At 53.6% G+C, this 14,534-nt stretch overlaps 2 protein-coding genes across 4 annotated transcripts; both read right to left on the reverse strand.

Moving 5' to 3' along the window:
- Positions 1 to 1,338: 1,338 nt before the first annotated feature.
- PLIN5 (perilipin 5) lies at positions 1,339 to 9,051 on the reverse strand. 3 transcript variants are annotated; one of them, XM_081134166.1, is made up of 9 exons: positions 8,969 to 9,051; positions 8,358 to 8,448; positions 8,121 to 8,202; positions 7,151 to 7,346; positions 6,176 to 6,258; positions 5,397 to 5,577; positions 4,313 to 4,512; positions 2,917 to 3,033; positions 1,339 to 2,363 (listed from the first exon to the last, which is right to left on the reverse strand). In XM_081134166.1, exons 3-9 carry the CDS (start codon positions 8,178 to 8,180, stop codon positions 1,836 to 1,838), a joined length of 1,365 nt encoding a protein of 454 aa, XP_080990292.1. In that variant the 5' UTR covers positions 8,181 to 8,202; positions 8,358 to 8,448; positions 8,969 to 9,051; the 3' UTR covers positions 1,339 to 1,835. The 3 variants fall into 3 exon arrangements, with proteins under 3 accessions (XP_080990292.1, XP_080990293.1, XP_080990291.1); XM_081134167.1 differs by lacking the exon at positions 8,358 to 8,448 and adding an exon at positions 8,496 to 8,547 and having other exon boundaries at positions 8,969 to 9,032; XM_081134165.1 differs by lacking the exon at positions 8,358 to 8,448 and having other exon boundaries at positions 8,969 to 9,039.
- A 1,008-nt stretch (positions 9,052 to 10,059) lies between these two features.
- On the reverse strand, positions 10,060 to 12,640 carry LRG1 (leucine rich alpha-2-glycoprotein 1). The gene is made up of 2 exons (XM_081134172.1): positions 12,538 to 12,640; positions 10,060 to 11,705 (listed from the first exon to the last, which is right to left on the reverse strand). The coding sequence occupies exons 1-2, from the start codon at positions 12,588 to 12,590 to the stop codon at positions 10,616 to 10,618; spliced, it is 1,143 nt and encodes a 380-aa protein (XP_080990298.1). The 5' UTR covers positions 12,591 to 12,640; the 3' UTR covers positions 10,060 to 10,615.
- Positions 12,641 to 14,534: the final 1,894 nt, after the last annotated feature.

Raw genomic sequence — 14,534 nt, forward strand, 5'->3', positions numbered from 1 at the left:
CTCATGTACTCCCTTTCTCCTCCCCTCCCCCCACTCTACTTCAGGCACACAGGCCCCCTTGCTGTTTCTCCAACAGGCCAGGCAAGGTCCTGCCCCAGGGCCTTTGCACAGGTTGTGCCTCCTGCCTGGAATGCTCTTTAGTCTTTGCTCATATGTCATCTCCTCAGAGAGGCCTTTCTGGACCCTCTCTGCTATTTAAAAATATACATCTCTCCTCGAAAGCCCACACACTCCCCATTGTCCTTCTCTTTTATTTTTCTTATCATTCTGCTAACACTAAGAAAAGTAATTTACTTATCTTTCTTGTATATTGCCTGTCTCTGATTGTATTGTCAGGTCATACAGGGCAGGAATTTCATCCATTTTGCTCACTGCCATGTCCCCAAGGTGGAGAACTGCCTGGCACACAGCAGATGTTCTATAAATACAGGTGTCCTCCCAAAATGTATACACACTTTAACAGTTGATAGCTCAATTGATATTTCTTTTCAGATTTAACCCATTGGAATTAATAATTATTCAAAGTGTGTATATATTTTTTGGAGAAACCCTGTATTTGTTGGATGAATGAATGAGTGAATAATAGCTTCTATGGGTGAGGTGTTTACTAGAATTGGGCATGACTTACCTGTTTTTTAGAGGAGAAAACAGGTTTGGAGAGGAAAAGTCAGTTGCCTACCCATCTGTAGGCAAGGCTGGGACTCAACCCCAGGGCAACAGGGAGCCAGGGAGGTTTCTGAGCAGGGGCAGGGAAGTAAATCTGACCAGTGGGAAGTAGTCAGGGCTCCCAGAGCTGCCCCTGGGCTGGGTCCCAGGGAAGTCAGGGGCCACCCTGACCTCACCGAATCATGCCATGGTTTCCCAACACCCTGCCTGGTCACTGGGGAATCTGAGGGGCAGCCAAGAATGTGGTCAGAGGATGGGAGGGCTCCCATGAGACTGGCCCATGGCCCTTGCCCTGCCTTTGTCTCCCCAATCCTGACCAGTGGAGAAACCACAGCAAGACCAGCAACTGGGTCCAGGGAGGTGGGCATAGAAGGGGCTGACCCCTCTAACTTCTTTTTCTTCAAGATTCTGCTCCCTGTAGTTTCCAAGACGTTCATTTATACTAAAGTGTGAACTTTCACTTCAGGAAGCTACATCTGAAGGGGCAATGCTTAACCCAGGTGGGCTGGGCACTAAAGGTGGAAGTACAGACAGAAAGGCAAGCTGGTGGGAGGGGGGGCATTACTCCTTTCAATTCTCAAACCCTAGCTTATGCCATGCAGTCACACACCTCTGAGGCCCGAGGCACCCTGCAACTGAGACTCACCCCAGCCGGAACAGAGGCCATAAGGCTGTGGACAACACAAAGCACCTTTATTCTGGAGAGCATACCCCAAACAGCAAAGCAAGTGGGTCTGGCAGGCCCAGCTGGTGCAACCCAGCATCTTTGGGGACCCCTCAATCCAGGATGTACAAGCTGGGGAAGCAAGGCAATGCTCGCTTTTCAAAGCCCCAAATAGAAACCATCAGGCAAAATGTGTGTTTCTCAGGAGTTTTGATCAGCTTCTTGGGGTGAAGGAACAGGTGACCGCAGACAGATAAATCCAGCTGGTGACTAGTCGGACCTGAGTTAGGTTCATGTCCCCATATGTCCAAGGAAAAGACTGGGGAGGGTCTGATACCAGTGAAGCTGGTCTAGATTCATAATTCCACCGGAACCCCTTACTCTGGGCCTGGGCCAGGGTCGAGGCATTGGCTGTTAGTGCCCCTGCGTGGCCACTAGGGGGCAGCAGGGTATGGAAGTGTAGGGCAGCCTCTTGCCGCCACTGTGAGGCCGAGGCCCCATCTGGTCAGAAGTCCAGCTCTGGCATCAAGGTGTGCTTGGGGCGGCTGGGGGGCTCAGGCTCCTCTGGAATGTCCTCTGGGAGACCTGTCCCGTTCCGGTGCTGGGCCTGCCAGGCTCTCTGCTGGGCCGGCCAGTCCAGATGCGCCCAGCGCGGGTCAGGGCCCCCCACAACCTCGTCCACCAGGTTCTCCAGGTCGGGCAGGGACTGTGACCGCTCTATGAGGATGGGCGAGAAGGGCCCCACGAGCCAGGGCAGCGGCATGGCCTGCACCACCAGCTCCAGCAGCTCGTCCACACAGGCGTGGGCCCGAGCCACTCTGCCCCGGCCTTCGGCCAGCGCCGACGCCGACACGTCCTGGAAGCAGCGCGCGTCGGCGAAGGCGGCCTGCAGGGCGTCCACGCTGCGCCGGACCTCGGCCACCTTCTCCTGGGCACCCGGGGGCAGGCCCCGCACGCTGGTCTCCAGCGCGTCCACTGAGCCCTGTAGCTCCCGCATCAGACTTCGGGACAGGACCAGCGTTTCCAGCTCTGCCTGCGGGGAGGGGAAGGGCGGGGCAGAGCAGGGCCTCAGTGTCCCAGATGGACACATGCAGGGACCGACGTCCTGCTTCATTTTACCCATGGACACACAATGGGACTTTCACCATGCTTTAGTTTACTCCACAGGCACACACTGGGACCGAACCCTGCCTCAGTTTCCCCATGGACACAATGGGACTGTATCTCCCTGCCTCTGTTTTACCCACGGACACAAGGAAACAGCCCTGCCTCCCCAAAAGCAGGAATCAAGGGCAGGTTTCCCTAAAGGACCCACAATGAGACTTTCTCTGCCTCAGTTTCTCCAATGGACACCCAATAGAACTGCATCACCCTGCCTCAGTTTCCTCCATGCACACAATGAGACCAAGCCCTGCCTTAGTTTCTCTTGTGGGCACCCAATAGGACTGTCACCTTACCTCAGTTTCCCATGGACACTCCACCCAGCTGGCCTCAGCAGTTGGTTAGACACAGCTCAGGCCTGGCCTCTGGCAACCCCGGGTGGATCCAGAACCACTCCCTACCATCCTACCATCCTACCATCCTACCTGACTACGGCGGCGGCCGTTCTCCAGGGTGGTCAGACTGCAGTCCCCCCACAGCTCGTGCACCTTCCCAGGGCGGGCTGGGGCGATGGGGGTCACCCCACACTGCACGAGGTCAATCTGTGGGGACCAGAGAAGTGTTCCTCAGAGGTGGAGGGTTTGATTTGGGGTGTCAGGGGAGCCAAGACTGATCCTAGCTTGGATCTGGCCTCAATAAGCATTTACGGAACATCCGTGTGCCACCTCCCGCACCTGCTGATGCAGCTGGCCAGCCTGTTCATTGTCTCCTCTGCCCTCTGGCAGACCCTGTGACCCTTGGTTCTCCTGAACCTCAGACTCTGCCAGGCATTTGCTTATGCTGGTCCCTCTGTCAGGTACATTCTTTCATCTACCTCATCTCTCTTCCTGGTTCACTCCAGTTCAAGTATCGATGTAGATGTCACCCCCTCCAGGAAGTCTTCCTGGAGGGTGTATTCCTCTGGGTCCTAGGGCACCTGCAGTGTTCCCCATTATGACCCTGATCCCCTGACTGGACTGTGACTGTCCTGAAGAAGCACTGTGCCTTCAGTACACAGGACAGGGCAGGTATTAAAAGATGAATAGAAATAAATTGTGGCCCATCCATACAATGGAATATTTATTGAGCCATAAAAAGGAAGGACGTTCGGACATATGCTGCAAAATGGATGAACCTTCAGGACTTGATGCTCAGTGAAATACGCCGACTCAAGGGCTCACAGGCGCCCTCTGTTGGCTGCTGTGGGGAGGACAGCCGGGTCCAGGGGGAGTGCTGAGCGACCAGGTGAGCAAGCGTGGGGGCTGGACGCAGGGGGGGGGGGGATGTGGGCAGATTCAGGGTGGACTTTGAGGGCAGAGCTGATAATATGGCTGACATGTTAGATGCGGGAGGGCTTGAGAATGCGGGGCTGCTGGCAGTTGAGACGGGGAGAGGGGATGTGGGATAAGCAGGGTGGGGATCTGAACTTAGCCCAGTAAGCAGGAGCTGTCATGTTCCTTGAGCAGGGAGGGATGGACCATGAGGGAAGCAGCTGGATGTGAGCTGGAAGTTAAAGGATGGCGAAGGCTGGAATTGGTGACAGGAGAGCGAGGGAGGAAGTACCTTCTCCCTCTCCGGACCCACTTTAACTGCCTGTAAATTCCAGCTCCCACTTCTCCTCCACAAAACCCCTCCCTTACTTCCCAGGCTGAGTCTTGGCATCCCCTGTGCTCCCCCAGCCTGGGCATCCCTCTTCCCCAGCCCTGAACACACACAGCTAGAGGCAGCTTAGACCAGTTCTGCCTCCCCCTTCAATCTAGCATGGGACCAGGTACTCAGCTGGTGTTCAATCCATGCTTACTGGCCAGCATTACGGGGTGCGGGCAGGCAGAGGGCTCTCACCAGCTCCAGTGTCTCCTGCAGCTGGGCCAGTGTGTCCTGGGCATGATGTTTCTTCTGCCTCAGTTTCCCCAGAGAGTGTTCATATGCTAGGTGGCGGAGCCGTGCTGACAGGGAGCCCAGGCGCACAAAGTAGCCCTGATGTCTTCTCTGCTCTTCCACTGAGCCCACTTCAGGGCCCTCAGCCTCAGCTGCCAGGGCCGCTGGAGGACAGGATGGGGGAGAAGGGGTCAGCGTAGACACAACCTCCATGTCTGTTCACCCTCCTTCTGGGTGACAAGCCCAGGGGCTCCCAAATTTATAGTTTCCCTTTACCAATATCAACTCATTAAGTCTTCCCTAAACCCTATGATGTAGGCACTATTATCAGCCCTATTTCACAGATGGGGAAAACTGAGGCAGAGAGAGGTGAAGTCCCACAGCATGCCAGAAGCAGAACCAGGATTTAAACCCAGGCAGGCTGGCTCTAGACTATTCTTAACCACTCTAATAAATTGCCTCTTAAAGAATATATCACAAGTGCCTGGCACACAGTAGGTGCTTCATAAATGTCTCACAGCCTTTCTGCTGAGGAGGAAGTACATCAGCATGTTCTTCTAGTGCCATAGGTAGGGGTTGAGAAGTCAGATTGGCTACAGAATCAGCAGACAATATTAGAACACTGGAGAAAGGTGGGCTTTAAGGAGGCAGATGCTATTCAACCCAAGTGTCTAGTTTTTCAAGGCAAGGCAGAAATTGAGATTTGTAGGGCAAATCTGATTATTAAATGCATGCAATAAGTTAAGACATTTTAAAGGCATTATACAGGTCAGATAATACAATTTGGAGGGCTACCGGTTTGAGACCACGGCCCCCTCAAGCCTTTAAGCCACTTACACCCTTGGGGTCTGGGCTGTCTGGTTTCTAATAGGATGTGGACTGGGGGGCCATGGAAGTGAAGTGGGAGGTCAGGGCTGGGTTCCAGCTCCACATTCCTACTGATCTGTTGTAGCCTTGAATGAGTCCTGAACTTCTTTAATCTGTGACCTCTGGGGATGGAGACTGGGCAGGAGGATTCAGGGTCAGAGTGGGGAGGGACCAGCCTCACCGAGTTCCTCCTCCGTCATGGGCAGGAAGTGGTCCACCAGCTCCTCCGACTTGCCCAGTACCACGTCCACAGCGTGGCTCATGGAACGCTTTAGCTCCACGCTCCAGCGCCGGCTCTGCCGCGCCAGGCCCACCACGCCTGTCATGCTGCTGGCCACTGCACCCTTGGCTGAGGTCACCACCTGGTGGGAGGGACCCCCTCATCCAGTTGCTATCAGTTTCCAGCTCCCTTCCCTGGCTCCTGGGACTGGGGGGTCAAGGATCCCTGGCCCCTTCCCAGCTCTGGGCCTTAATTTCCCCTCTATAAATTGGAGGAAAATAAAATCTCTCCCTCACAGGATGGTTGAAGGGGTTACTAGCATCTACTGGCACATATTAAATGCTAGATAAATATGGGTGCTGATTATTTTAAAAAATATTTTTTATTGATTTTTTTTTTAGAGAGAGAGAGAAGGGGAGAAGGAGAGAGAGAGGAACATCAGTGTGAGAACAGAACATCAATCGGCTGCCTCTTGCACGCCCCTCCACCAGGGATCAAGCCAACAACCCAGGCGTGTGCCCTGCCCTTTTGGTGCACTGGACAAAGCCTAACCAATTGAGCCACACTGGCCAGGGCTGGGTGCTGATTATTTTAATCTCTGTGGTGCTTTTTGAGTTGACCAAAGCCTGATTTGGTCCTAGAGTCCAGCTAGCAGAGACTTTCAGGCTAGGTCTTGGAGGAGGCAGCCTTGCTCCCTCCCATGCCCACCCCCTGCAGATCCCCATGGTCTGGTGCCATACCATCTCCGAAGGTTGCTGGAGAAAGGGTAGCTTCTCCTCCAGCTTGTCTAGGCCTTTGCAGGCAAGATCGTTCACTGTAGCCACTGGAGAGAGGCAGGGAGTGAGAATCTGGGAGGTGATAAGGGAGACGGACACAGGGAGGGACACAAAGAGGGAGTGCTAGAGGGAGAAGCGGAGGGAAAAAGAGAGAAGGGAGGGAGACAGCTAGGGAGAGATCATGGAAGGCCTTCAAGGCCCAGGTGACCTGGCTAGTTTCCAGGGGCTGGAGACTAGGGTATGGGTGAGCCACCAGGCTGGGCCCTGTCTCCTTTGTTTTCCCCACCTCTGCCCTGCCACAGGCTTCTGCCAGCACCAAGGTGACTCCACACCCATGCTCAGCTCAGATGCCCCAGCGAGCAGGCTCAAGGTCACTCAAGCCAGCTAAAAAGGAGGTGGGGAGGCCCTGGGCTGGGACCCTCAGGAGACCCCCCTTCTTCTGTTAAGAGTTTTTCTGCCCCCACCTCCATCAGCTTGTCAGGTTGGACTCCTGAGCTGGTCACAGGTCTAGGAAGATATGGGGCTCAGGGCAGATGGAGGCAGGGACAGAGGGGTAGGGGGGGAAGGGAGGTTGGACAGGCAAAGGGGACCCAAGGCATAACAGGTCAACCAACAAAGGAGGAGGACTTTAAGACAGATGGAATAGGGACAGAAGGAAGGGACCACAAATAAACTGCTAAGGGCAAATGACAGCCAGGTGGTAAAATAGACACTGACAGGTAGAGGGGAGGTAGGACAGGCAAAGAGGGATTAGGAGATGGCACTGGCAGAAGGACTGAGCAAGGATGACACAGTGGCTGGGGCAGGGCCGACTATAAGGGCCCACAGGGTAGGCACGGACACCCGGGTCGGGGGCTCTGTCCCAGCACGCCATGCGGATGGAACACAAGAGGGTGGAACCACGAGGCAACCACTGGACTCTCGGGCCAGGGGACTCACGCTGAGGCTGCAGGTGACTGAGCAGTGGCTGGGCGTGGTCCAGGGCGCTGGTGGTGAGGCTGCACACGCAGTGCTCAGCCAGGCGGCAGGCAGAGCCCAGTAGTGGGTGCTTATCCTTGGCTGCGCTGTAAGCATCAGAGACAGCAGTGCACGTGGCCCTGACCAGGGGCAGGGCCACAACTCGGTGTACCACGTTCTGTGGGAAGGGGTACAATCAGAGGGGTCCCCAGGGAGGTAGAAGGCTCAGCCACACTTTAGCCCACTTCCTCCCTATGGGCCAGAATTAGAGGTGGGCCAGAGGGTTGGGGGAAAGTGTACTGAACACCTGGCTGTGTACAGCAGAGGAAACCTGCCTGAAGGTACTCACAGGCTCCCATTCCCAATAGCACACACAGAGCATGACAAGTTCTGAAAGAGCCTGGTGGCTCTGGGGCAAAACTGCCTGCATACAGTTCTGGTTCGGCAACCTTTTAGCTGTGTGAGCTTGGGTAAGTGAGTGAACTGCTTGGTGCCTTGGTTTCTCATCTGTAAAATGGGTTTCTAGGGCTGTGATGGGAATTCTAGGAGCCAATGTATGTGAAATGCTTGGAGCAGTGACTGATACAGAGGAGATGGTGTGAGCGCTGGTATTATTGTTATTGTTGTTGTTAAGAGTGCCATGATGGTGGACACAGAAACAGGGAGATATAGGCAGAGACCCAGACGTGGGAGTGGGAAAGTTGGACAGAGGCCAGGTAAGCCAGCTGGGTGTGCTTAGAGAAAGTCTCCCCTCTGCAAGCCTCACTGTGCCCCTCTGGGAAATGGATAGGAGGTGCAGAGATGCCAGCCTCCATGGTCCAAAATGCCCTAAGAGTGTGGTGCTCGAAGCAAAGATAGAGTTAGGAGCGGGTACCCAGCCTACAGCTGTCCAGGGAGGTGCTGTCCCCCATCCTTCCCCATGCCATGCTCCATAGGAGGTGCAGCCCCTCACCTGCTGGTCCTGCTCCCACAAGCTGGGTCTGCGGGCCTGAGCTGCCTCATCTTCTGACATGCCTGCTGCATACAGGGTCACCCTGGGGGACAGGACAGAGTGAGGGGGGCCAGCCCACTCAGCTCCTTCCCAAGGCCTGGGTTCTGTCTGTCTGGGCTCTGTGACTCCAGCAAATCTTGTTCCTTCTTGGGGCCCTCAGTTTCCTCATCCAAAAAATGAGGGAATGATAATACCTACCTCAGAATGTCATGAGGAGCACAGACAATGCATACGCAGGACTCTGCACACAGTAGGTGCACGCTAGAGAGCCTCTGGTAAAGTGGGGGCCCTGTAGTGATTCAAAGCATGGGCGCAGGGTTTGAATCCTGCCATTACCTGCTGTGTGACTCTGGGCAAGTGCCTTCATCTCTCTGGGCTATTTCCTCTTCTGCAAAGTAGAGGAGGTCCCTGCTGTCCCTACCCTGGACAGAACTGTACAAGCAGCTCCCTAAAGGGATGCAGCTGGATAACTGTAGAATCCCAATAAACCCAGTCAGATTACAATCAGGGAAACTGAGGCACACAGCAGTCCATGCCGGGCCCAAGGTCACTCAGCTTAAGCTGACTCACAGTAGGGAGTTCGACCTCAGCCTCCCCGCCTGCATTTCATCTCTACCCCGTGCCTTCAGAGCTGTGGTCCCCGCCCAACTGGGTCCTGAGCCTCAGCCAACTGGGCCAAGGGTCTCTGCCACCTGCTCCAGCCCGTCACTCCCCTCTTTTCCCCACGCCGCTGAACCCTAGCCTGCCCACCCAATTCGGGGCCCCCGTGCCAGCGGGGAGCTTCTGGACGCCGCCCGCGTGACACTCACCTGGGCGCGCACAGCCTCAGCCCCCAGGTACAGCCGCGGACCCCAAACTCTGGCTCCAGTCTCCGCCCCCGCCGGCCCCGCCTGCCTTATAGTGGCTCGGGAGGCGGGGCCTCCGGGGACTGACCAATGGGGAGAGGCCGTGCGGGGGCGTGCCCTAGGGGTGGGGCTCCGGGACCCCAGGCTCTGCCCTGGTGCTGCGGGAGAGCTGTGCGGTTGCCAAAGCAACTTTGGGACGCTGGATGCCCAAGGATTGAGCTACTTCCGTGGGCTAGCTTTGGCCGCTTGTCACCCTCGCTGTTGCTGCAGAGACAGAGGGGGGCGATCACAGCTCCCACCTCCTACCCCAGTGACCTTGGGCAAGTCCTTAATGTCTTTCTATTTTTAAAAAAATTTATTTAAGAGAGAGGGAGAGACAAACACTGATTTGTTGTCCCACCCATATATGCATTTATTGGTTGATTCTTGTATGTGCCCTGACTGGGGATCGAACCCGAAACCTTGACATATTGGGAGGATGCTGTAACCAACTGAGTTACCCGGCCAGGGCACTTTCTATTTTTTAAAAATCGGCCACTTAACTAAACCAGGAGCCAGGCCGGCCCATTCCCTCAGATCCCCGTTTTACAGATGAGCAAATTGAGGTTCAGAATGCTTAAACCACTTGCCTTGGGTCCCACAGCGATTGAGGGATTTGATTTTAACCCAGCTCTGCCAGGCTCCAGACCCTGGCTTTTTCATCATCACACCTAAAATGATCACCAAAGTGGGCATGGGACTTCTTCCAGGGGGCTGAAAAACCGAGCATGGCCCAAACACTCCCGGCCCCCAAAATCTGATCCTGGCCCCACTATGTCCAACATTGTGTCAGCAGGTGGCTCCAGGTTCTGAGTTCTGAGAACACAGCTCCCTGGGCTTCTGCCCACCTGCCCAGCCCCATCCAGCCTGCCCACGCTTGCCCTGGGTGGCTGCCCTCTGGTTTATCACTGGCCAGCATGACAAATTGTTTGGAGACCTGAAGCAATCTGGTTTAATTTAAACCTTCCCCAGGGCACAAGCTCTGGCAGGAATCCACCAGTAAAATGAGACGCCAGCCAATGGGCAGGGTTTTATTTCCAGTTAAGCCACAGGATAGGCAAGAAGAGGAGGAGGAGTCACGGGCCATCAGATCCCAGTTGCCATCCATTTGGGATTTCAAGTCCAGCACCCCAAAGCCTGGGTCATGCCTCTTCTTTCCTCCTTCATCCTGGAGACTTAGGAAGTTGACTTGAGAGATGCAGGAACATAGTAAATGCCAATTTGCCCAATTCTGTTTTACAATTATTTATTAAACCCCTTAGGTCTGACGCCTGAAAGCTGAGTAAGAGTCAGCTCAGCCCCAGGCCCTGTACCCAGCAAGCACCCCAAACTGGGGGAGCCAGAGCCAGATAGAGACAGCCCCAGTGTGGCCAGGGTCGTGCCAGAGGGAGGGGAAGTGAGCTGAGGGAGCTGGGACACCAAAAGATCTGGGAAATGGGGAAGGCACTCCTGGAAGAGGGTACAACTTGAGCAAAGGCAAGGAAGCCGGTGAGCCTAAGGAGTGTTTTGGGAAGCATGGGCAAAATGGGTGTGGCAACTATGGAAAGCTTGCCTCACCCTTAAAAGGGGGAATTAATTGCCTAGTGGGGTACAGTATTCGGCCAGGCCTTCCCTACCCATCTCCACCCCAGCCTTAGGCTTCAAATGGGACATGGCTGCGGCCAGGAGAGTCCGGCCCTTCATGGCTTTAGGCTCAACGCAGCATGTGTTATTCCTGAAGAACATCTTGTCTTTATTGTTCACAAGCCACTGATAGAGGTCTTCCAAGTTCTGGTCGCAGATCCAGGGGTTACCGGAGATGTCAAAGCCATTCTTCATGTCCTGGGCTGCCCCAGGCTTCCCCAGGGATGTCCAGAGCCCCTTGGGCACACTGGTCAGTGAGTTGTTGGAGAGGTCCAGCATGTGCAGCTGCTTCAGACCTCGGAAGGCACTGGCCGCCAGTGTGGCCAGCTGGTTGCCATTCAGGAAAAGGTAGTTCAGGTTTGGCTGGGGCTCCAGCAGGCCCTCTTCGAGTGCTCGCAATCTGTTGCCCTCCAGATGCAGCCATTCCAACTTCAAGGGGCCCCTCAGAAGGTCAGGGGGCAGAGTCTCCAGCTGGTTATTGCCAAGGTCAAGGATGCGCAGTTCCGTGAGGTTGGCCAGGAGCCTGGGAGGCAGCGTCCGGAGGTGGTTCCCGGATAGGTCCAGATGCCCCAGGGCTTTCAGGCCACGCAGCGACAAGGCTTCCAGGACTTCTAGCTGGTTTTCCTTCAGCACCAGGGTGTGGAGGGTGGCTGCGCCCTGGAATAGGCCGGGGGGCAGCCGGGTCAGGGCGTTTTGGGTGAGATCGAGCACCTTCAGCTGAGGCACAGGCAACAGAAACTTGGCTGAGAGCTTCTCCAGCCCGTTGCTGGAAAGGTGCAGTTCCTGGAGGTTAGCGATGCCCTGGAGGGTGTCAGGTGGCAGCTGGGTGAGGTTGAAGAACTCCACAGACAGGTAGATGGTGTCAGCTGGGAAGTATCGGGGGAGTTTGGCAGGTGGGTAGCAGTTGACCGAGCTGCCATTCTCTGACTGGAACACCTGGCAGGCTTCAGGGTTTGGGATGACCCCTTGGGCTGAGGGAGCCACAATTAGTAGCAGCAGGAAGAGGGGTCGAGAAAGATGGGGGCCCAGGCCCCCTGAGCTGCAGGCAATGACAGAAGGTGCATAATGAGCCAAAATAAAAATATACCCAGCTCAGTGAAAATATATCCAGAATATGCCCAATTCTTCCCATCCACTTTCACTCCCCAGAACCCCATCTCCTCATTGCTCCTCTGGACTAGAGCAGTCGCCTCCTCCTCTTCATATTTTGAAGGCAGACCCATCCTACAAAACTCCCAACTCCAATGTCCCCTTTTTCACGAAGCTGCCTCTGACTTTGCCAAGCAGAACTCTCGATCTCCCCCTCTGTGCTTCTCCTCTTCCTTCCAGCCCTGACTAAACAAGATTAGGTTATCTATGTCTAGCTCCATTTTGCTTCAAGCCCAGGGTTCCAGGGCAGCAAGAGTCTCTGGGGGTGAGTCCCCACTCCCCACTCCCCCAACCCAGGAATCAAGGGTCAAGCTTTCAAGGTGCCAGTCCTGGAGGATGGGGGCAGCTCTTTGAGCAAGAGACACTATTTATGACACATTTGAGCAGTGAAGAGAACATGAAAAGTCCCTGAAGCAGGTCTGGGGGTAGGCATTTGGCCTTGAGATCTGGTGGCTTACAGTTGGCACTGTAACCCTTGGAGGACTGAGGCTTCTGCTCTTCCCAGTCCTCCTCTAGCAGGCCTCTAAAGTCAGGGGTGGGCTCCCACTCCCTGCCTGGGCATCTGCAGGTGAGAGTGTGTATGGGAGCAAGCCTGTCCTAGTTAGAGCCTGAGTGTTGGTTTGTTCCAGGCAGTAGGCCTACGTCTGGCCCCATGATTTCAGTGGGTCAGACAGAATGTCCCTGCCTGTTGTCGGCTCAGGAACGGCAGGGTGGCGACCTACCTCTGGTTTTGCTCTGGGCTCCAAGAGGACATGGTGGCCTTTCTCTTTTCCATCTAGATTCCTTTGGTGTGGTGAGTTGGCCTTATACCTACCTGGGCTGGGGGCAGGGGCACCAACCATAGGGAAGTCCCCACCCACATCCTGTTCCTGATAGGGGCTGAATCTGAGCCAGGCACAGGAAAGGGAGGGGTCAGGATTGCAAAATTGTTTCCTGGCAAGGGGAGGCTGCCCACCCCTTCTTGTCCCTGCTTCTTCCCAGTTTTCCATCCCCTGATTCCTGCTATTGGAAAGTGGGCACCAAGAGTCTCTGGGGATGAGTCCCCATTTCTCCCCTCCCCCACCCAGGAATCAAGGGTCAAGCTTGCAAGGTGCCAGTCCTGGAGGATGGGGACAGTTTTTTGAGCAAGAGGTACAATATATGACACATTTGAGCAAACAGGAAGTGCAGTGAAGAGAACAAAATACACTTGTCTTGAATTTATGACATGTTGTTGGATATATTTTTATTGAAATAATTCTTTAAAAATAGTCTAAAAGCGAGTGATGCCAGAAGTCTTTGCAGTCTTTGAACAATGGGCTGGGAGGGACTAAACCTATTTGTGAATCCCAGCTGTGCTAGGACTGCTATGCTTTATGATCGTGGGCAAGTAGCTAAACTTTTCTTGGCCTCTGTTTCCCCACCTGTAAAGTTGAATTTAATCTCCAAAGGCCCCGTCTACTCTTTCTTTTTTTAAAATTGAATTTGTTGGAGTGACACTGATTAATAAAATTATATAGGTTTCTAGTGTTGCTCTTTCTTCATCCTAAACTGGTGCACTATTTGTTTTGGATCTTTTTTTTTTTACTAATGAATGCATTCAGAGACTACACATTTCCCTTTGAGAATGGCTTTGGCTGAATCTCATGGGTTTGGCTATTTAACGCTTTCATTCTGGTCAAGTTCTAAAAATTCAGGTGTGCTTTGTTATCTTTATCTGTCATGCCTGGCTATGGCCTCTTCTCCCTACCCCATCTCTGAAGGATTTGTCCCTATTCAGCTTTGAGGATAACTGAGTTCTGTCTTAGTGGACCACACAGGCTCAGAGACAAACATGCAGGCTGACAGTGACAGGCACAGAAAAAGAATGACAGATACACATGAATCCACAGACATAGATACTGACACATACATAGACAGAACCTAACAGACATGGACAGAGCAGGACACACAGGGCAGAATGGCAGAGCTGCAAAGACAGTCACACAAAACAGGCACACACCAAAATGGGCAAAGGACCTGAATAGATATTTTTTCCAAAGAAGGCATACAAATCCAACAGATATATGAAAAGATGCTCAACATCACTGATCATCAGGGAAATGCAAATCAAAACCACCGTGAGATATCACCTCATACCTGTTGGGATGGCTGTTATCAGTAAGACAAGAAATAAGAACTGTTAGTGAGGATGTGGAGAAAAGGGAACCCTGTTGTGCACTGTTAGTGGGGATATAAACTGGTGCAGCCACTATGAGAACAATATGGAGGCTCCTCAGAAAATTAGAAGTGGAGCTGCTATACCATCCAGCAATTCCACTTCTGGGTACTTATCCAAAGTACATGAAATCACTATCTTTAGATATCTGCTTCCCCGTGGTTATTGCAGCATTATTCGTGCACACACACAAATATTACTCAGCCATAAAATAAAATGCAAATCCTGCCATTTGCAGCAACATGGATGAAACTTCAGGGCATTATGCTAAGTGAAAAAATTCAGGTAGAGAAAGATAAGTACTATGTGATCTCACTTATATGTGGAATTAAAAAAATGAACTCATTGCCCAGTCAGCATGGCTCAGCGGTTGAGCATTGACCTCGTATCCAGGAGATCGCGGTTCGATTCCCAGTCAGGGCACATGCCCGGGTTTCAGGCTCGATCCCCAGCAGGGGTCCTGCAGGAAGCAGCCGATCAGTGACTCTCATCATTGATGTTTCTATCTCTCCCTCTCCCTTT

Source organism: Miniopterus schreibersii (genome assembly GCF_964146895.1).
Source record: "Miniopterus schreibersii genome assembly, chromosome: 4".
Lineage (NCBI taxonomy): Eukaryota > Metazoa > Chordata > Mammalia > Chiroptera > Miniopteridae > Miniopterus > Miniopterus schreibersii.